The sequence below is a fragment of the Diplotaxodon limnothrissa genome, linkage group LG12 (genome assembly GCF_057381915.1).
Source record: "Diplotaxodon limnothrissa isolate DT_005_m linkage group LG12, D_limnothrissa_male_GT1.1, whole genome shotgun sequence".
In the NCBI taxonomy this organism is placed as follows: Eukaryota; Metazoa; Chordata; class Actinopteri; order Cichliformes; family Cichlidae; genus Diplotaxodon; species Diplotaxodon limnothrissa.
This window is the reverse complement of record NC_140607.1, coordinates 30,443,235-30,467,277: the sequence shown is the minus strand read 5'-3', so window position 1 is coordinate 30,467,277 and position 24,043 is coordinate 30,443,235. Positions and strand designations below refer to the sequence as shown.

General features: G+C 38.0%; 1 protein-coding gene across 2 annotated transcripts in view; it reads right to left on the bottom strand.

Moving 5' to 3' along the window:
• The window catches only part of LOC146621593 (transmembrane protein 132C), a 301,943-nt gene that overhangs the window by 180,010 nt on the left and 97,890 nt on the right, over positions 1-24,043 (bottom strand). For both annotated transcript variants that reach the window (XM_085367471.1, XM_085367472.1), the window contains exons 2-3: positions 21,853-22,271; positions 20,394-20,971 (exon numbers count right to left, since the gene is read on the bottom strand). In XM_085367471.1, the coding sequence (XP_085223597.1) occupies positions 20,394-20,971; positions 21,853-22,271 (997 nt within the window). The remainder of the gene's footprint in view (positions 1-20,393; positions 20,972-21,852; positions 22,272-24,043) is intronic.

The following is a 24,043-nucleotide window of genomic DNA, read 5'->3' as shown; positions in this document are numbered from 1 at the left end:
ATTTCCATGTCTATAGACTCAAAATGTGTGTATGTATGTATATAGTACATTATTCCAATTTTTTTTTCTATTTTCCTATGCTGCTCATTATAACCCATCAGTAACTGTAGATATTTTGGTGACAGGTCTCCTGTGATGCCACCCACTACTTTTCATATTATGACAGCTTCTGGGAACAAATACACAAAAACAGCACATGGCATCACATCCTGTAGCTTAATTCTTAAAGCACCACTGGGGTCCTGGCAGCTTAGCCTCATCTATCTGTTAAAACTAACATTGCATTTGAAAGAGAGACTGTGGGAAAGTGAGTTAGCGGATTTTTATGTTTTCTGCACACATCAGTGACACATACGGCACGCTCACAGGAGTCATGAAAGTCACTTCTGTTTACACGCAGAAATCAGAATGCTTAAAATGTTTTAGCTGCAATACAAGTACAAAGTACTAAAGAAATCACAAAATTCTAGCACTACATTAGGCCATTTAAACAAATACATACAATAATAATCAGAATTATAAAATAATTACACTTTTGATATTGTTTCTCTGATGAATACAATAATCAGCATGTCATCTGATACTTGATACTTTCTACCAATGGGTCTTTATGGACTGGTAAATGGACTGTTTCTTATATAGTGCTTTTCTAGTCTGAGCACTGAAACCACATGAAGCAAACACTAAACTGAAGCACTCCATACTGAATAGTCTGTTTTGATGTAAAAAGAAGAAGGGCTGGGTAGCAATTTCCATCAGTGACACTCAGCATAATTACCAATAATATCTCCACAAAAGAAGCTCAAAATACAGCAACACACAAAAAAATATTACAATATTGGACTATGTCATTGCAAATGTTGTTTCTGGCTACAATAAGATTATGAATGGGATTTAAAATGAGCTTCCATACAGTGACTTTAAAACATGCTGTATGGACCATTAACTAGAAGGACATTGTTCTTTTTTTATCTCTGGATTTTAAATCCAGTTTTCAACTCTCTGTTCAGTTTGTATTGTGTTATACCCCATCCATGCCTTCTACTTTTCTAGCGGTCCCCTGAAATACTCATTATACAGACAGTTCTCTGTGATCTAATACGCCTCTGTTGCTTTCTCTATTCTCCATTGGAATATTTCAGTCTATCCCTCCCTCTCTCTTTCTCTCCATCCCTCCCACATGCCACCTCCATGCTGGAGGACTCATTATGCAGACCAACTCTCTCTCTATCTCTCTTATCACTCTCTACTGGAGTACTCATTACTGTTCCTATGTCCCTCACTTCTCTGTGTCTCCTTCTATCTCTTCCATTATATCTTAATGTCTGTATAACATACTCACACAGAGGCACACTGTAATGAGCACCGTAACTTCTGTTCTTTGCAAAACCAAGGACAAAAACGTACCTTGCCTGTCTTGAGTTAAAGTTATTATTTACAGACTTTTAAAAATGGCAAAATTACATGTTGTATTAGGAACTTTTTTTTGAGAATTTGAGTTTACTAAGATCTACAGACACATCTCATCTTCTCAAAACAACGCACAGATACTCCACTCAGCAAGTCTAAAACATCTTGGCAAGTGATTCTGCAGAAATATATAATAATAGAGGAGGCTTCAGAGAAGACGTAGAGCCAAGAACACAAGCCTGGTAGGCAAAAGCAAAGGATGATGAGTGCATTCTGTACCTATAAAACTTGGTCTTTGCCTGCCAGTTTGCAGGGCTTTCAGTTTCTCGGTGGCACAAGACTGCACACGAAGAAAGCCATCAGGGAGCTGTGATCAAGAGGTGTGACCCACAAGCCAGACATACAGCTTGGACTCAAGAATACCCCCTGCTGGGTTGTCAAAAATGGATGGGTGATGTTAAAATACCCCAAACATTCACTAACCTTCTGTCACATCCCCAGAGATGAGTTAACTATGAGAAATACAATAAATAAAACTCTAACAAACAAAAATTGTGTAAAATTTATCTTTAACATTGCATGTTGATTTGTATAAATTGTTGTATAAATGTTTGATATCACACAATAGATATGGCTAGTAGATCATAGATCACATATATGAGAGTGTTTGTTTAACCCAGAAGATTGGGGTTCTTATCTCATGTGGGTCGTTTATGATTATTATTTTCTTGTTTGTTTGTTTTTTCATTATTTTCCAATTGTGTTATTAATCAGTGCTGATTAAAGGCTTAAACACCAAAATGACTTCTCCAGTGTGAAGAAAACATCACGAGTTGGATAAAATTGATTAAGAAACCCTCTTTTTGAACAGATTAGGCACAATGTGACAATATTATTGTGTCCTGCGGTGGCCTGACAGCTCTGCTTCATGCTTTTGTTGGATACTAGGTTTGAAGACACCAGAAGAGATTTAACAGGCACGCCATTACATTTCCCTCCTTCAGGAATTCAACAAAAGTTAGCCTCTTCCCGCCTTCTGTTATTTCTGCAAAGTGATTTTGCTCACACTCCTTAGCACCCAGTTTAGAGAGTTCCCTCTGACCTGAAGCAATTAACTTGCATTATTTCAGGCATTTACTTCATGCTGGCAGAGATCTAGCATAGTGTTTTTGTATCAAGTACAAATTAAATTCATCAGATTGCCTCAGATTGTTTTATTACCTATTGCATTGTTCTACATTTGGACATTTTGTGGCCCTCGGTGACATCTGGGAATGTTATACAACTGAGAAATACAGAGGGTGTTTTTTAAGACTTAAAATCCATTGAAAGCCACAAGTCTAAATTAAGGAACTGATATTGAGATCAAATCATGGTGAAAAATCTTTAACACTTTATAGGCCACTCATCGAAATACTTGTAAATCTGTGTGTGTACATATGTGCATGTATGTGTGAGTGCAAGAGCATCTGTGCCTAACTGTGTGTGTAAGGTGTTTTTGCATATTGTGCTTTATGGGCAGATAAAGAGGAGGCAACTAATTACAATATGGCTGCTTATATTAATTATCTGACTCTATAACACAAATGATAAACTCATATTATTAAGTGAAACAGAGTAGGCAGGAGCATGGTTGAAACAGTCAATAACATGAGAAAGACAAAAAGTGAGCTACAGATTAAGTATAGACAACAAAATAAACAGGATAGATGGCAAACTATTTATCGTTTCCTATTCTTTAATTTTTGTCTTTTCTCACTCATTCCTTCTTGTCCCCATATTTCCATTTCCCCTCTTAATTTTCTCTTTCATTCTCTTCTTCCCTGAGAGATACAAGCAAACAAAGCTTTGCAAGCCCTGGAGCTCTGTGGTTTTCCTCTATAGGGGTTGGAATACAGAATACTTTGGCTACATTCAGAGCCAAAGATCATAAAGGAGATCAAACCATGTAACACACGCTACTTTAAAAAAATTCACTGTGTTTTTGTGTGTATGTGTTTGGAAGAATGTGTATTTGTTTGAATGTGTGTAAGCTGGAACATTTTTCGTTAAGTACTGCTAAGATTAGAACTGAGGGGGGTTTTACAGGGGAGAAGAAAAGACAGCAGAAAATGGAGTAAAGACTGGAGGCATCTCTGATGCCTTTGTTTTTCCAACAAGCTGCTCCAACAAATGTGTTTAACATCCATTTACAGTGTTATATCCCTTTCATACACATGGCCTAAAATGAAATTGTAGAACATCCTATTTATTCATTCTGCGTCTTTGCCAGTTTTGGAACTCTTTTTTAAAAATCTATACAGTATACTGAGTTGTAAAGCAAAGCAAAGCCTGAAAAAACTTAAGGGAAACGATGAACCATAAAAAATAAAATAAAAAATTACAGGAAAGAGAGAGGGATTGAAGAGGAAGAAATAAAAAAAAAAAAATGAGACAAGTGGGTAGAAGTGGGGATTTTGCTTTGAATAATAGCCTATTCATCAGTGCTAATTTGCTAGGCTAATGTTCTCACTGAGCTTAATGGGGAGATTAGCCTGGCAAATTAGCACTGATGAACGAGCAAACATGAATCATGGTGGTCAATCATAGAGCCAGCCATGTATTCATACCATACTACAGCAAGGAGAAGCATCTGTTTAAAATGTGTTTTTAGTTCGAGTTCAGCAATTAACTGCCCTTAACGATCACACTGCCTTGCAATAAACGTGCAGTATAATAGCAATGGATAGAGACGCAGAAAGGGACCAAAATAACCAGCTGTACAACAATAACATGAACTGACATCTTTGCTTTCCCTACTTTGAACTTTAAATGAAATGGATTGGAAATGCATTAAAAAAATGCATAGAGAAAATAATGACATAAATGAAGCAGTTCTAATGGTTCTTTGAAATGCTAAATCTGCTACATATTAACTAAATGAGCATTTGCAAATTCTAAAATTAGTTTCATGTTGCATTTAGGTATGACATGCTGTACTACCAGGTTTGACAGAAGAATCTAAAGTGTGCGAAGAGTTAAGACAGCCTGCTGTTCCCTGAGGAACCGGCTCATTCTGAAATCTAAAGGGACTTCAGAGGCTCTTCAATTCCTTCATTAATAAGTAACATGATCATTAAAGTTTTACACATTTACAGTGTGTGAAGCTCTTATCCAGAGTGATTTGACAATGAATGGAATAGTAGAGCAAGCTTGAATTTCCCCGATCACAATATTACAAGCCATCCCTGGATTATAAGGGTCACAGCAACAGTAACCTGTGGCAGATTATTCTTGAGCACTTACAAAGATAGCATACAGAAGTTTAAAGTCAAGAAAGAATAGAAAAACAGTAAAAAGTGCTTTTTACTGTGTGATCAAGGATCAAGGAATTGTTTATTGTGAAGGTCCATCAAACTGTATCTAATCTATAGGGGTGGAACATGCCTGGAATAAAGAGTAACAGCCTTATTTTCCGGGCGGGCATCTTCGGTGATTGCACAGCTCAGAATCAAACTCATACACATCACTGGAGAAGTTTGATGGGAAATTTTGAGTCCAGATTAGCTGAACTTTAAGCACTCAACCATCACTTTATTTATTGAATTTTTTGCCTGAAATAATAGCTTCTTCTTTGGAGAGACATCTAAAAAAAACGTGTCACTACAACCAAGACGGAAAACATTTCGGCAGGTTTATTTTTGTCTACTGTGTTGGAAATATATTTTCTGCAACAACACATAGCCTATTACTGCCATGGTAGGTAAGCAATCATATGTGTGAAAAAAAAATGCTGTAGTTTTGATGGTGTTCACTGGCTCAGTGGGTAAGTACGACAGCCATTCAATAGCTGAATTGCTACTGAAAAGGAAAGAGGGGCACAGTCACACTTGATCAAGCACAAATAGGGTTCTTCTGTGAGGGAAAAAAGGGGTCAAAACTTGTCTTTTTATTTCCCAAGTACATGTTTTTAAATTCTGAAATACAAGATTTTAAAAATAAAAGTAAAGAAATAAAAAGAAGGAGTGAGTGTGTTCACAATTGTAGCATTTTGTAGGACAAGTTCTTGGCCTTTTTGTTTTTTTGTAATATAAAAGCTATATTATATATATATATATATATATATATATATATATATATATATATATATATATATATATATATATATATATATATATATATATATAAGCTCAATATAGGTAATTTAAACAGTTACCTGATGTTCTTTTATACTGTAAGGTAAAGACCCTACAGCAATTGAGAGAAAACCCTAAAAAGCAGACAACCCCTATGAGCAAGCAATTGGTGGCAACAGAAAGGAAAAACTTCCTTTATCCAGGAAGAAACCTCCAGTACAGCCAGACTCAGGGAGGGGCAGCCATCTGCTGTGACTGTCTCCGGTGCGGAGAGAAAGATGGGACAAAAGACACTCTGGAAGGGAGCCAAAGATGAATAATAAATAATTATTACATGCAAAGTGATGTATATAAAGACATAGTGAGTGAAAAAAGGTGAGTGAAGAAGAAACACTGAGTGCATCATGGGAAGGCCGCAGGAGCCTAGGCCTATTGTGCTGCGACTAAGGGAGTCATCTGATCCAACCCTAGCTATATATTTTCATCAAAAAGGAAAGTTTTAAGTTTAGTCTAAAAAAGTAGAGAAGGTGTTTGTCTTCCAAATCCAAACTGGGAGTTGGTTCCACAGAGTGTTCCACAGGGGCCTGAAAGCTGAAGCTGAAAGCCTAAGTGCTCTATTGGAGTGAAATGTTACTTTAAAGTCTTTAAGATAAGTTGGGACTTCATTATTCAAGATTTTGCATGAGAGTAGAAGGATTTTAAATTTGATTAACAGGAAGCCAATGAGGAAAAGCCAGCATGGGAGAAATATCCTCAGTCTACCTGAGCAATGGATCAGCCTCATGACCCACACTCGTTCTACCTTAGACTGTCGGTTTAAAGCGTCGTGTGGATACTGATGCACAGAAATAAACGGACTGGTTCTTATATAGCATTTTTCTACCTTAGCACTCAAAGTGATTTATACAATATGTCTTATTCACCTATCCATACAAGTACTGTTTTATGCTTAAGTGTGTTCTATCTAACATTCACAAAAGCTTTGGTTTATTATCTTGCCCGGGGATATTTCCGATTAGTAGATGACCTGCTGTACGTCCTGAGCTACAGCCACACCAAACATGAATAAGATAACAATAGAAAACGCAACAAAGACGGTCACTGATTGATGGTTCTTCCAGTTTCTTTGTTCTCTGGTGGTGCAGCAGCCCCGCTGAACTACACATGTGAGTCTGTGCACTACTTACATCAGACTAATCAATAAACAACGCAAGCTTTTATGGTGATCTTTCCCTAATCATCATGAAAATTTCCAGTATAATTTTTGCATGAAAGTTGTCACTGATTTTATTTCAAGTCTGCAATTCACATAGTCCTGTGGCAGTCACCATGGTGTCTGGAAGCTCATATGCATGACAGCAGTCATGTTCACAGCATAGATTTTACTCAATAAATTAACTAAGAACTAAAATGAAACAAAAAAATATATATATATATGAAAACTATTGTGCTTGGTTTTATGGATAAATAGAAGAAAAGGGTTAGAATACGAACGGGGTATGTTGGACAAAGGATGTTGAAGATGGAGCTACCAACGAGAAGCAAAAGAGGACAAACTAAAGGAGGTTCATGGATGAAGTAAAGGAACACATGCAGAGGGTTGGTATGACAGAAGAGGATGCTAGAGATAGTGTCAGATGGTGTCATATGATCCACTGTGATGAGCCCTAACAGGCACAGCTGAAAAAAGTAGAATATATGATGTTGAAAACAATTACAACATGCTCTGCTCTGCAGCTCTTGGTTGGTTTTTCACTTCGGATTTCAACTGATATTTATGCTGTCCAAGGATCATTCAACATCGGAAAATGCCAAGCCAGATTTCCTGAATACTGCCACATCCTGCATTTCAGCTGCAGGGAGATACGGACCAAGAGTGTCGGCAGCATACAGTCCAGATTTCTCCTCTGCCCTCCAGGACTGGGAATGTGATAAGGAGAGAGCGAAATGGTGCACAGAATTTAATAGGTCTGTGCTGCTGATTTGAATGTTTATGATAACATGGATCTGCAAGTAAAAGCGTGACATGTGTGTAGGTTAAGGCATTATGTAAAACAATTCCTCAAAATTAATTTTACAGTTTGACTTCAATTCACCACGTCAGCATCCACATTGCCAGTTTTTACATCTCCAAATAGGGTTATGCTTATGGGTAAGACTGTCTGTGCAATTGCGCACATTTTTCCATCTTTTGTTTTTAGAAATGCCAAGGTGGTTTGCAGAGATGTGCACATCTTTCTAACCTTGTTTTGTGCATACACTATATTTATAAATGATACCCCTGAGGTATATGTTTAAGAGTTGCTCATTTCACCAAAATCTGGTCTGGAGAACAGTGTTTCCACATATGGAATATACAGTATGTTTCCATGTGTTGTTTTAGAAGATGCAGTGAAAAAGAGAAAATAACAAGTAAAATATCAGCAAATGAAGAACCATGAAACACAACACTGAGTCCAGGATTACAGACTCTATGTAACACAGGTTCATTTATGAGAGAGGGGTAACACACAGAGACAGATAACCATTCATACTGAGATTCACACATATGGGCAATTTAGAATCACCAGTTAGCCTAACCTTGCTAATTGCATGTCTTTGGGCTGCGTGGCAAAGTCTGAGTACAGGGAATTATTTTTTGCTACTGAAAAGGAGGTGTGTCCCCTTACCATTGGCCGTGTAAACATGTTTATATATTTATATATTTTACACACACACACACACACACACACACACACACACACACACACACACACACACACACACACACACACAAAGAGTGCAGAAAGAAAAGGAAGGTATACTAAAAGGGAAATAAGTACTGTGAGGAGCAAGTTTGTATAAATTAAAAATGAACAGAAAGAAAATACATATGAAATGTTGACCATATGAGCACACTATTTCCACCAGAAAGTCTCTGAAGCATGGAATGATTCCACAACAATGGAGGACCTTGTAGATAACAGCGCACAGAAAGAAGTACACTTTTCTGATAAAAATGCATTCACAGATCCAGTTTAAAGCTTTCTTCATTGCATGAGTAAAGTGAGTAAAGAAAACAGCAAAACGATTTATAACAATAGGCCTTCTGGCAGAAGTCCTTAAAGGATTACTGGAAATGTAGTGACTTTTGGCTTTTGCATTGTATCTCTGTGGCAGAGTACCAGGGTGGGTCGTATTATTTGAAGAAGTTTTGCAAATGTCTTAGACAGGTGAGAGGATGAGAGACAAATTATTGAAGCTCAGTCCCAATTAAAGCTTGCAAAAACTAGTGATGCAAAAGCTGTACCAATATCAAATGAGTGTGGATATCAAGAGTGCCTTTGGCCCACCAAATTAGTATCCACTGGCTTTCATATTTTTCCTCCCGTTGTTTTTCCCGTTTACTAAAACGCAATGACGACCTGCTTTTTTTGGTTTTTGGTTTTTGAAAAGGGGCTTTGACACTGTGCTGTTTTTAATCAACGCCAAATCAAATTTTTAACGCAATTAACGCATCTGGAGTGCAGAATGACTCAAAATCCCTGAAATGTTTCTGTCAACGCATTTCAGGCAGTTTGTCCGAGTTACCTTCGCACATGCGCAAATGGGCAGTTGATCTGGTAGTGACGGGCAGCTGAACCAATCAACACATTATGGACGATGATAAACATTCCTTGTTTCAAGGACTTGAAGTGCCTCCCGAAGAGTGACAGAGAGAGTGCACTAATATATATACATATATCACACTTATCCTGCTACACAACACATAATGTGTTCCACAATAATTCCCTTTTGGAGTAGAAGCCAAAGTGCAGCCGCAGTTCAGCCAGCATGCAGTAAAACCTGCGACTTCTACAATGGGAACATCTGTAGCTTATTTCAAGTGGGTCCCAGAATAATAAAACAGACAATATATTTTCATGAGCCTGGGTCCCAGGCCAAGATACTAAAAAAAGTGGAAGGAAAAAAATAGCTTCAGATTTTTCATGAATAAAAATATCAACTTCTTCTCCCCCATCTTGTTAAAATAAAAACAAACTTATCCCAATATCCTTTTTATCTCCTGGGGTAACTTAGAGGTAAATGCTCAAGCACACTGAAAAACACACACGGCCACACACACACACAGCACTTGGTTTAAAAGGAGCTACTCATGCAACTGGTACATCCTCAGCACAGAGGAATACAAGAGCAGCATAGAGGAGCTCTATTTCTAAATGGGGCTCTTCTATCCTGCAACAAGGAGTAGCATGAACAATAAACACAACACAATAACCGGCCACGCATTTCCATTATAAGCATCCCTAAGTCGACACTGGCAGAACCAAACTCAAAGAGTGGTAGAGCCACGGAAACAACACGAAGAAAAGAGACAGGAGGGATATTTTGTTTGAAGAGAGAGCTAAACTAAGACATGGCCACATGTACGTGTGCAGAAAGGATCATCATCATATCAGTAACTGAGCTTAAAGGTCAACAATGTTTAAGTTTCAGTTCAAACACACACTGGTACACAAACACGTTAATTACAATATCAGTGACAGTGTCAATCACTTTGGAAGTGAGACTGCCAAAATAGGGTGCTATCTCCTTCTCCCTGAGTCTATTCCTTGCTTCTCTCCCTCTGAATTTTTTCTTACCTCTGTCTGTTTTCCCTGCCCTGACACACATGCACAGTCCCATAATGCACAAACACTGGCGCTATCTCGAGGCTGATGGCTGTCACCTTTGTGTATTCAGCCTCTTTCAGGAGCCAGCAATGCAAATAACAGCCTCATGAATATTCAGGACAGAAAAAGATAGAAGGACGTAGAGAGAGGGGGAGAGAAAGAGAGAGAGCGAGAGAGTAAGGAGAAGCAGGAAAGCTAAGTGATGACAGGTAAACTATGGAGAGAAAGTAAGGACGAATGCTGTAGACAGAATGATAGCAGGGGCTGGATTAGGGGAATAAACACATAGTGATTGACAGTGTGGGTTAAATAGAACCGAGTAGGTGTTTGATGTGTGTATGTGTTGGTCATGGACTGTTAACCAGTTTACCATCTTTCCTACGTCTCAGGGGGATTTGAGAAAGTGAAAAGGTGGCAATGGCTGTTGCAATGAAGGAAAACATATTTAACAGGTACAACTGTTTAACAGTTAAAGTGGCTCCATAGCAAAAGATGTCTGTTTCAATTCTGGAAGGAAACACAAGTCCCTTTGGGGTTGTGTCAGAAATTGCATCTGGTGTTTATGACTACATAAACTTCACTTAATTCCCTGTACTTTCCTGGCAACGTTTTATAAATCACCACTGTGTACTGACAATCACAGTCTTTCACATATGCATCTCTATTGAATGCACCTTGTCACCTTGGTACTGTAGCACAACTCCTGAGGTCGCTCAGGCAAGTCATTGTGGTGACCTCTCGTAACACACATCCACTGATGTGCCACTGAAACAACACCGAAAGATCTCTTTCTGCGTCTGCACCCTAACAAATCTATTGCCACTCCTGGTTATGAAGATGAAAATGACATGTTGCTTTACAGAGAATAAAAAAAAGTGGGATTTATTTTTCATCTGAGGAGCATTGTGTTCCTTATTCTTTCAACTCGCAGCAGATCAAAGCTGCAATGTGTTTTTCTGACTACTAGTCAAAGCAGTCAACCTTGACTTTATGTTGTTAAGATTAAAGACTTAGCAAAGAATAGCTTCCTTACACATCCATCAGTGTGGGAAAATTTTGATCCTTTGGATAAACATGATGAAAGCTGTCTTCAGCACTCACTTGTAGGTTTTGGACAGGAATTTTTTTTTAACTGTGTTTATTTTTTGACATTGCTAGCCTGGCAAATTGTTAATATGCATGTGTGTAAATTTGTAAGAATGATTGATTGACTGACACAGACTAACACATATACACATATTAGGACCATAGTCCATGCAATAAGTACCAGTATTAGGAGCACTAAAACATAATCAAAGTATATCCATAATGAGTATATTGTAGGGTTGAGACTAAATATAGAATCGATCTTGTTAAAAGGCATTTAGCGCAATGAAGTTCATATTTTATCCAACCATAACCTTGATCTAAGCCTAGCAAAGTAGTGTTGTTACCTAAAAGAAAAAATTAAAGTTAAGTAATGACTGAAACTTCATGTAAGATTAAAATATGATCAAAAATAATTCAAAGTCTAAAAATAACCCAAAAACTTGGCACAGAGGATCAGGAAGTCAGATCTCTTGAAAGGAAGCTGTTTTCGTCCTAACTCACAGACCTTTTAACACTTGTTCATGTCTAATTATCCAGTCAGTAATGCAACAAGACAGTTAATGATTATATATGAAAAAGATGTATATAGGGACAAGAAATATATCCAAGTGACTATGGAGAATTAGACTTGTGACCTGTAATGTGATACATTTTCCTTCAGGCAGTTTGAATACATGAAGGATTTTTTTCTTCTCACAGTATGCATGAGCGCATGGCAATTCAAGCAGAGAATAGGCTAAAGAGAGATATACAGTATCCAAGTGGAGGTACATGCTGTCTGGAGCTCAATTTAATGGCTAAGGTGATTATTTAGAGTGCTGTGCTGCCTCTGCAGAAGCACAGACTGAAATAGAGAATGGACAACAAAAGTGATCTCTGATCTAAGGGATGTAAAAGATTTCCTTTAGCGGATATGATAAATAGACTAAAAAAAGATCTAAGCACAAAGGAAGACAGCAATACAGAGAGATGGCTGGAAAAAACGGGAGATACTCGGGTGTAGTAAAATGTTTAACATATTAAAGTTAGAGGTGCAGATGTCTTATTGAGTATATGATTTTCATTTTACTTCACTCTCACTAAATAAAAAAAGTGATTTTTTGTAATAAAATTTAACGTAGTTGGAGAACTAAAGTGACTTTTTTAACTAATTAAGTATGTATCTATTTGTTAACTGTTTATCCTGGCTGGAACTTATTTTACTTATTTTATAGTGGAAGACGGGGTACAGCCTGGACAGGTTGCTATTCTATCACAGGACCAACACAAACAGAGGTGAAAAAGCTACCCACTGTAAGCAAGCAACCTTAAATCTTAAACTATTTATATCATATTCAGATTTTTATATTTCATTCTTTTTGTCCCCAGAAGAGAGGTGGGTCTTCATAATGTGACTGAGTAATTTTATTAGTATTTGCCACACTAATCATATGCTTTATATTTACTCAAAAGCATCCACACACTCGCACAGATATACACAGTTCAGAAAATACAACTGATTCTGCCTTCATCCTGGTGAGAGAGCCTTTGAGGTGAAATCGATGGTGGAGCTTTGTGGAATAAAGGCATGCTCGGCATTCTGTGTGTGTCTGTGTGTGAGAGAGAGAGATACAGAGGGTATGGTGTGTATGTGCAGTGTAACCACCAGAGAGGACAAGCTGGTCCTTAGAACTACATCTCCCCTCTGATCCTAGGAAAAATCCACTAATCCCTACACATACACAAGCAAACACACACAGAAACAACAAATGGGAAAATAATTAAACCAGCAAGTAAACTAGGAAACAGGAAAAAATATAAAAACATACACAATAAAAATAGATAAGATTTATGCAAAGATGAAATATAGTGCATGTTGGTTTTCTCAAGCCACTAAAGTGACAGCTTTATGTCCGTCAGACATAACAGATTTCCTTATTATGTCCAAACCTTATTCAATGTCAGTATAGCAGGGCTGAAAGAAAAGTGATGACAGTGAAGAAGCAATGCTTGTTTTCTTTGGCACTAGATATTACATATAATATATGACCCTTAAGGTCCAGTTAAGCTGCATACTTGTCTCAAACTTAGCACAAAGGAAGAGAACATTTATCTTCTTAAAATCAGATTTGCAGCCATTATAAGATATTTTGAGTCATTGAAAAAAGGATTTTGTTTTTCTTGAAAGCTGCTTAAACCTGACATTTGTTTAGGATGTGTGGGTTGATGTTGCAGCTTTAAGTGTCAGTTTCAGCACTGCTGTAATTGGTGAGCATACTACAGGTTTAAAAAATGTGTACATTTTACACATTGTATTCTGGATTATAATTACGACTTGAAAAAACCCCATCGTCCATACTGAGTTCCAGATCGCTTACTTGAACATTTCTTCACCTGAACAATTAAACCAAGTGAATGCTTGCTTGATTCGCAGCTGTTGCACAAGACAGTGGAGCTGGAGTACGTCCAACCACAGGACTAGGATTGTTTTGTGAGAAGCAACTAAATTAATTTCAAGCTGGTTGAACTTTCAAAATAAGACCAAAGTGTGGCTAACAGTGTGAAAAAAACTGAAATGTTTCTAGATCAGACTTTCATTGTTACCTTTTTCACTTTTAAGTAAAAGTAGTCAGGATACTTCCTTTCCAATTTCCAGAAAAGCACACCTTTGAATTGGTCTATGGATTAAGATAAAATAAACAATATACAGACAACAGAAGCAGAAAGAAAACTTCTTTCCCTTTCAGTAATCTATCGCTGTCTATCTACATTTCACACACGCGCGCGCACACAAGGCATTTATCCCCTCATCAGTAATCATCTCACTAATTAGCTAACCAAACAACGATAGCACAGTTCAAGATGACAGCTTTTTAATGAGGGAGATACTAATCACTTTGACCCTCAGCCTGTCAACATTCCCACTGATGAAAAATGCTGAAATGCTCAACTAATCATTGATTCAAAGCATCAAAATGCTATGACAAGGGTTTCTACAGATTTAGACGATATTAAATACTTTTCGTTGAATGCTGACTGAATTGGAGCTGCGCCGAACATGAATTCATCATCAAGTTTTGCCCTGATTTTCCGCCTTTTGAAGTTACAGGCAATGCTGTCACTGATTAGTGAGCTAAGAGATTCTAACTAATTTGCCTGGTTTGATTTTATTTTTTATTTGAGCAATTTTCTGTTCTGCTGATCTCAGATTTAATCAATTAAAAAGTAAGTTCTTGATTTGTATCATTTGTTACTTAAGGGTGCAAACCATATCGTAGAGACTGCAACAATAGCTTAGATTAACAAAATATACTCTGGGTTGGTTCAAGAGTTTGTCCAATAACTCTAATTGCCTTTATGCACAAGGCAAAAGAAACAGCAGAAACAAGGCTGTGAAAGAGCATCCATCCCGAGGAAATGGCCAGATAGAATGTGCAAGCTTTTATCACAACCTATAATTATATTTTAAAGTTGAGCAACCTCTAACAAAGAACATAGAACAATGTGTTCTGGTGCTGGCACAGAGGAGGATGGAACTTGGCGTCACAGAAACTGGGGAAAATAGGTTTGTAACATGGGACTACCCTTGAAAAAACATAGCATACAAGGCCAACCATTATCCAAACTTTTTACAGTGCTGTTTACAGAAATAATTTTTTACAGACATTTGGATAAGTCCTTCTCACTCATGGGAAGAAAATAGACTGGAAGTCTAAGTAAGTAACAGCCACTTTAACTGAAGACACTGATGTAGTAAAGGAAATGAAAACAAAAGACCAACTTGAAACACACTTGAAGACCAGTAGACACTGGAAAAACACCTAGAAACACCATAGCACAGATTGCGTGATCAAAAACAGACAATGTTCACCTCTGCTGTCTACATAACACTCTCTTTTTTCTGATCTGATACATATGACCTTAGTCTCCTCATTGTGTCATTTTAAGGATGTGCCATTTAACAAAAAGCATGCTGGAAGAAAGAGGTAAAAAGCCCAGAGTAAAGAAATGAAACCCGTCAGCGAGCACAGCATTGAAGATGAGTTACCTAAATGAATGTGCAGCTAATAAGATGGAAGTGAAAAATAGTGACATAACAAGATAGAGAAAAAAAACTTATGACAAACAACCCATCTCAAATTTGTAAAAAGAATAACACAATGAGCACAAAAAAAGACTGGCTTCTTTTCTCAGGTGTTTTCTCCTCCCCATGTTCTCCTCTTTGCCTTTCAGAAATACAGGCTAAGGCACAAAGAGTCCAAGAGTCAATTTATGCTTGACCCATTATCACAGAGTTCTTTGATTGTTTATAAAATCCCAAGCTTGCGCGTGTCAAAAACTAATTAGAAATTCATCTAGCATGTCTGTTCTGTTAATTGATGATGTTTCGTTTCACTCAGTCACATGGTTAATGAGCAGACAGTTGCTCTGTGAAGGGGAGTTTGAGAAAAACATTTGTCAAATGTCTGTTTCTACACAACAGTATTTTTTATATTTTGAAAAAAAAAACTAATATTAAAAAAAACTGACTACTTGAAAATTGAATGATGAGAAAGTGGCTGCTAGTTATGTTTAAAATATGAGCAAGAGCCAACTGGGTTCCAGCCCCCTGGTGAACCTGAATTGGATAAGTGGAAGAAAATGGATGGATGGATAGATTTTTACTTCTAATTTTCTTCTTAGTCCATAAAAGGATATTAATGAACTCAAAGCAGCATGGTAGTAACAACATTACACACCGAGAGCTATCTATTTTAAAACCACATTGGATGTTCAAAGAGAAGTTGAGTGATAACAGAGATGTATCTGGTGAAACCTTTAACTTTGTTTAAATGTAGTCAAAGTAGTAGAAAAATGAAACATTTAAAATGACCAGAGTAAAAGCTATGACTGGAAAAAAGAACTGGAGGAGGAAAACTTGGCAGTGTAACTTAATCAGTACCACACTTTTAGACAGTTTGAGCTCATTGTCTGTAGACATGTAGTTTCTTCCCAAACTGACAGAATCATGTATGGTTATGTGAGACTACAAGCTCAAGGCCAGTTGATACAGGAAGGATGCCCAGTCCAATTTAGTTAACACATGCTGCCTCTTGTCACTGGTCCTTCCATCGTATTCTTAGTTAATTTTTCAGAAGTACGAAGAAGAAAGGCAAGTGAAATGCTTTACCTTCTTACCCATTTCTCTTAAGACTTTTCTAATAATTTTCTTTTTCATTTCTTCCATTTTCTAATATTTCTCACTCTTGTATGTCTCTCTCACTCCTTTTCTCTCCGTGTCCCTCCATCTCTTCAGCAGTTTATCATAATCACATCACCTCAGCGTAATGCAGCACACTTAAGGCTTATTATGTGTCGTACACATACATACTCACACACCCGCTCACGCTCACGCACAGGAATGAAATCCACTTAAGCCTTATTACATGTCTGACTCTGCGTCTAACATGGGAGATTATCCATTGAACTGTTTGCTTGGGCAAAGGGCAAGACTTGCAAGTAGGACACACACACACACACATATAAACAGGCACATTTCTCAACTGAGACATAAAGATAGGAGATAAGTGCAATATGTAAAATAGAAGTTGGACGTTTTTCAAACGTGGAAAAATGAGTGGACAAACCTAGGAGAGAAAAAACACTGAACGGAAGCAGAAACAAAGCATAATTCGAGATAGCCACAATAAATAACAGGAAAGGAAAAAAGGAAAGGATGATTTTTATTCCATACACTTTCTTTCCATAGCAGTACCAGGCACAACTGCATACCCACAAGACAATGCATAAACATACACACAACAATGGTGTTCCACGATGAAGGCAGAGATAAAGTGTCTGTAGGGGGAACCAAAACATCACATCTCATCACTTCAACAGGTAAGTTTGTGTTTTTTGTGTTTGGGTGTGTGCTTCAATACACACTTAATGCACACACATAAAACAAACATCATCAGTATGCATGAATGTTCATATGATGTATGCGTGTATTCATGGCAGAGAGAAATAACACTGGATGTTGGTGGAATATTTATTTCCCTCTGTGTCTGTGTGTGTTTGTCAGCAGGTAGCAAGACAAGTTGCATTGCACTCTGGCCGCCTCTTGTTTCCTTCTGTGTCCTGAGATCAACTTCACATTTGCTGTGCAAAGAAATGCACAACTTTAGATATAGTTGTATCTGTAAGGAACATGTGTCAAACTGACTTAGATTATAGTGTTAAAGGTAGAGTGTGTAAAATCTCACCACTAGATTGCAGACTGTAGTCAACTGAATTCTGTTTTCTCACATCAAATTCAAGTGCATAATCTAAATGTAAGTGAAACAACTCTGACTGCTGTTCATCTGTGGTGAGTGTAGGCTGTCACTTCTCTGTTTACCTGTCAATGTAAATCGAGCAAGTAAACCTACGAGTTCTTGTCTACTTTGCATTTGATGCACTACGTAAGTGGCCAGTCTTTAGTCACATACATAAAACACAATTGGGCAGAAAGCTTTATTCAAAAAGCAACAGGATAGCTTCCACAAACTGGTGCAGGTGGTTATGTATTTTTAATCTATTAATTCTAAATGTATTGATTTGTTTGAAGATATAAGAACACTGATCTATAACATCTTTTCATCATAAAATAACCTCAGAAACTGTATTTTTGTATTTTTAAAATGCTTAGTTAAACTAACAATGCATATGATTAGCATGCGACTATATTTCACTTGTCATCTTAATGTGGGGATAGGTTAATTGGATAATCCAATCCGAATGTGCGAGTGAATGTGAGTGTGAATGGTTGTCTGTCCCTGTGTGTTGGCCCTGCGACAGACTGGCGACCTGTCCAGGGTGTACCCCACCTCTCGCCCTATGACAGCTGGGATAGGCTCCAGCGCCCCCCACAACCCTGAAAAGGATAAGCGGAAGCGAATGGATGGATGGATGGATCTTAATGCATTTTTCACTGATTTTCTATCTCTCTCTTCAACTATCGGTCCTAACCCTGGTCTTTACCTTAGCCATAACCTTTATCTGGTGTCATTTGATGCTGTCAAATGACATGTGAAAAGGTTAGGGTTAGCATGCATCTCAGGGTTAGGATATTGATGGCATGGATAATGCATAACAATAAGGTGCACAATGATTTGGGATGCCATTTCATGACACCAAACTGCCAATACCAACTGCCAGTTAATTTAGTTAAAATAAATAATATTTGGGGGCTGACCATTCATTTTGACTAGAATCAGACGGTAACAGTAAAGTGTTTCATAAACAGTTCTGTCATTACCAGCTTTGCAAGCTGTTATTGTTGAGCCAACTAGACAGGGCTTTTATGTCCCTTAGTTAATGCATAAAACCCCAGTAACACAACTCTGTGTCCTGCCTCCTTATGGTGACTCTGAATGTGTATAACCAGTGTTTTACCGACTCCCCTGCTAGCCTTGTTGCAACTGTTCATGTGGTGCAAATTACTCAATTGTGTATGCCAACCATTCCAAAATATCTCTTAATAGCGTAAGTAAACAACAATAAACTTTGGTGGCGGTTAAAGATGAACTATCACATTAAGTGTAAATTGATGGTAAAAGGATTTTGACTTGCTTAATATCAATCTCAATTTTGAATGTCTGTGGTAGTAAATATGTCCCTTGATTACATAAATCAGTTTACTTAACATAAATGGTCCAAATGTGCAGTACAAAAAAAAAAGGAATTAGGCATCAAGTTAGATCACCTGCTGGAAGTATATATATATATAATCAGTTAGTCTGGCTGTCTTAAACATGGCAGTTCCCAAGCCCGAGTTATGTCCAACTGCACACATGTAAGAATAAAGGTTCTTCTGGCTGTTCACTCGTCTCCCAAGACTCTCCACTGCAGCTGGAACCACATTTTTGATTTAACACAGATTCTTTTTTGGAAGCTTGGGACTAACACTAAGAGTACGATACCTTATGACCCACTGAGGGCACGTTTATGTCTTGTTCTGATTTTGAACTGAGGATTTTTGCATACAAATGCAAATGTGCAAACCACGCCGTGCAGACATTATTGCACCATGTGAAAGTACAGCAGATAATTGTCCAGTGAATTTGCAACGAGTAAATGGATGTCACACATGTTGCCTCCTGAAAGCTCTACTCAGGCAGCAGCCCTGTCTAAAGCAAACCGATTGTTTCCAGTTGTAGGATTCTGAGGCTGACTATCTCTTGCTATGTGTTACATGTGAGAAAACACAACTACAAATGTTTGACTATCCTGATATTCTCCTGATACATGAGTGGAAACAGCTCAAGACACCTTACTTACCAGAAAATATCTTGAGGCAACACATCGTTTGGAAATGTGCATCAGCTAAAGCTGTTCCAAGTACTTTTTGCTGTCCAGCCTTCACTAGCTAAATCAAATGAAATCCTTTGAAAATGTTAAAACACAGTAAGCCAGGCCTAATGTGACAAAGGGAGTCATAACATGGTTCACAAAGCTCCCCAAAATATCCTGAATTGTTTTAACCCTCGTAGGAGTACAATTTTATGGTAATACTACAGCAAGCCACATCAATGTGTGTTGGGATGTACATTAAATAGAATGATAAATTTGCACATCTATCATTTGTCAGCCTGAAATCCCTAAAGACAGTGAAATGATGAGGCAGAGACTGAATGCAGATCTCCATAATAGCTCAAGATCAGGGGTTATAAACGTTATGTCACCAGAAAAGATTTTATTCCCCCTACAAACAGCCACCTGAAAACAGCCTGCTGCTTATGTCAGAACAAACGTAATGTAGCTGACCTTGCATGACTTTTTTTTTACCTTTTATTATACTTGTCTCTCTTCCCAACCTTAAGTCCCTCAGTGTTACCCTTTCCCTTTCCTGCTTTTCATTTTCAGTGTTTTCTTTCCTCCTTGGCTCACACATGAATATTCATGAAGTTGTTATTTGCATTGCTGGCTCCTGAAAGAGGCTGAGTACACAAAGGTGACAGCCATCAACCTCGGGAGGCGGCGGTGTTGAAAGAAGAGAGAGAGCGGATGGGAAGGAAAGAAATAAGTGAAGATGACAGAAAAAGAACCAGAGTGAAACTGAAATGCATATCAGAATGACAAATAAAAACGAAGCCAGACGATAAAGTGAAAGTGTATGCATTCCCACCTCAATGTAAACTGTTCCGTATTTGAAGTTGTCTTCATGTAGATGGCAAAAGCCACTGTTCTGCCAAGCCGAACAGGACTGGGAGGCTCCAAAACTTCCACATTGTCATCTAATTGTAGTCTTTCTCCTTTGGCAGAAACAGGGCCCATGCTCATTGCAACAGAACCAACTTTCAGCATGTCTTGAAGACCTTCATCCACTAGGGTGCTCCACTGCCCCCCAAGGCCCATAGCCAGACCACCATGTGGCCCAGGGTTTGCACTTGGAGCTTTCCATGGCTCATTAACAGTGGAGGGACACTCTTGACCAGCACCTTCCACTGGTATAATTGAGTAATACACATCCACTGATGGTAGCGCCACTTCAGGAGGTCTCTTTCTCACTTGTGGTGGTGTAAACCAAGCTGGGGGAATCTCCAGACGGACAACACAGATACCAGATGGTCCCATGAGTCGGCAGCCTGCCGAGGGTGCTGCTTCACTAGTGTCACGGATGGCCAAGGCCCTGATGCATGGGAGGAGGGATGATGGAGGTGGTTCAGGCTCATCCCAACGCCGCCCTACCAGGTAAAATAATACCTGAAGAAGAAACAAAAGCCTATAATGTCATAATGGAAAAATCTGGACAGCTAGTAAGACGCAATCAAAGACTATAAGTTATCTGTCTCTCTGTTTTATAAAACCATTTTCTTCCCTGTCATTCACAGATCTCAGATATTCGTCTATTCATTAAAGCTGGGCAACTTAATGTTTTTATGTTGTATAAGCACTGGACCAAATTACTGTGTGTAAAGGGTATTTCTCCTGGTGATAAAGTGATAAAGAATTATCACCTGACTCTGCAGCCTCTTAGCTTTACAGCTCATTGGTTTAATTTTCTGAACCACAGCTTTATTGTTTTGGCTTACTCTCACTGCTCTTACATTTCCCTGCTGTATGGCACAAAAAATGGGCAACTAGCCTATGAACATAATGGAGTATTTAGCTGCTACAGAACTGTACTGTTTCCTTTCAGAATTTGAGGAAACCATAACAGAGAGGACAGAAATTGAATATGGGAGCTTCTCCAATCAGATGGATATAAATATGATAAATACTAATATCCTTCCTTTCTCCCAGATATGCAAACATGTGTTTGCTGAGATGCTTTCTAGTTCAACTTTACTCCCTACCACCCCTAGTGGCCAAAAAAATTGAAGCAGGTTTAACAGGATAAAAAAAAAAAAACATGTCTCTAAGAGCAGGTGCATTTACATTGTTTTCATTGAATAATAAATTGAATCAATTTTTTTAAGTATTAAATAAAGCTGAATGCAAGCACATACAGGTAAATAAATTACCAAATGATGTAACTAGTGCTTCTTGATTCTTGAATGGGTAAGTGTATTGTATGTGAAGCCTCAAAGTTAAGTCAGTATATGTTTGAAAAAACATATAAACAATATAAAACAATACAATACCTGTATCCAGGGCCTTGTTGATCCCACTTTAGGCACAACTACCTGACCTTTGACCTTCCAGTTCAACGTCACACGGTTTGTTGAAAGGAGCAGGTGTGGTGGTGGACCTTGAAGCAATTCCACAGGGATTGGCTGCTCAGTGCTCAGAGTTCCATAACTGCAGTTTACACTTGGCAGAGAGTGTGGGGCAGAAATGCCTGGTTCTAGCTGGTGGAGAAAGAATGGCTCAGTCCGTGATGATAGGCTGCCATTTCGCATAACCTCCTGATTGGCTTCTCGCAGGAAGAAGGCGGAATCAGCACCACTTAGTTGGCATTGGACAGGGAGGTAGGTGGGAAGAGAGGAGGAGAAGTGGGACTGGGAGATGTCCGGCCCTCCGCCTGGTCCACCGCCTGCTGCTACTGAGGGGCTGTCAGACACTGATGAGAGATGGGTGATAAATGAGGAAAATGAGAAATAAGGAGAAAAAAGCATAAGAGAAAAAGGATGGAGACAAGAAAAATGAAAAGAAAATAATTAACAACATTAGAATTATAAAAACACTCCTTTCATTAAACAAATATCTAATGTTTACTGTTTACAGCCTCAGTTTTTACAGAAATCCAAAGCAGCTAATCATCTGCCAACATAAATTCAAGTATTTAAATGCAAGGCTGACTGGGCTGTGTTATCTATTCATTTTTACATATACTGATATAAACATATGCACACATCAATTAGCTTTTCTAAATAAATCATACGTGTTAAAAACCACCAACACAGATCAAAATACACTGTATTTCTCTATAGTTTCTTTACAAGGCAAAATATGTGCGAACACATTAGCTCACAGTTTTATATATTAGTGTTAGACTGAGCATCACAGGTTACATTAATGCATCGCTGTTTTTCATCCCTATTCTAAAGGCCTTACACAGGCATATATCAAAAATGACATATTGCTCCTTTGCAGTTTATTTCCATATATTTACATTCAATTTTTATCCATCTTCCAGCATATTTGCCAGACATTTCATAAACATTGGGAGTTTGTAGCCTCAGATTACTGTGGTTTTGATGCAGTATCTCAGTTCCAAAGAGGGCAAGGAATTCTGATGAAAGCACTGTTGGGAATGCACTGAAGCACAGAATTGATCACTTACTGTAACCTGTTTAATTGTGAAGCTAAATGCCCCCACCATAAATATTTCATTATGTTACAGCTTAGTAAAGTCAAGGAAGAGAATGGTTCTTTTTTTAAGCTAGCTTTGGTCTTCGGTTACAGTACCATAAATGTTGCCAGAGATTCAGATGTATGCACGTAATGCCCTGGAAACTTATTTTGGTAAACACCTGCTTACCAGCTGCTTACTACAAAAGAACTTTTTCACCAAATGTTAAAATAGTTTTGCTTATACTGTACAGGGTATTTCAAAATATTTTAATTTCACTATATTCTGTGATTCTTATTATTTATTTCTGGTGTAAAGTGGATATTGCACACTTTAAGAAAGGTGCCTCCTTCTTTCCATCAATTCGGATTTAGCAGGATTGAGTAGGGTGACAGCAGTGTGTTTTATTGTCTGTTTAAGCTAAGCTTTGGCAGGTTAGCAATATATGTAAAATAAAAGTTACGTTTGATTTGCTATCAATATATACTAATGTTTATCCATTTTTAAAAGATAATTAAAAAAAAAAATTTGAACCTACTTACGAAAGTTTTATGCCTATAGTGCAGTGTTTTTGTAGTGATGGCAGGTCCTGATGATAACAATAAGCATACTGTGGAAACTATCATGAATGAATAACCTACAAGGCAACCTACTATGGTAAAAACACCAAAAAAAGAATAAATTATTACATTTCCCTATACACACGTACAAAAAAACAAAAAAAAACCCACACACAGATGGATTTCCATTGAACCCAAGCTGGCATAAACAAAAGACACACATAATGCATTTGGTGTGTGTGGAAATGTGTGTGCATTTTGTGTCCTAGGGAAGCGAAGTGTGAAAATATAATGAGGGTGGGACAGCGTAGCGCTGTCTGGGGCAAGTCATACCGAGGCGACTACACAGAAAAAATAATAGCACAGAAATAAAGTGATACCTCAGTGAAACATGAATAAGCAGGCTGGTTTGGTTATGGTGCGTGGGCACATAGGGAACAGTTTAAAGGGAGAGAGACAAGCAGAGGGAAAAGAGAACAG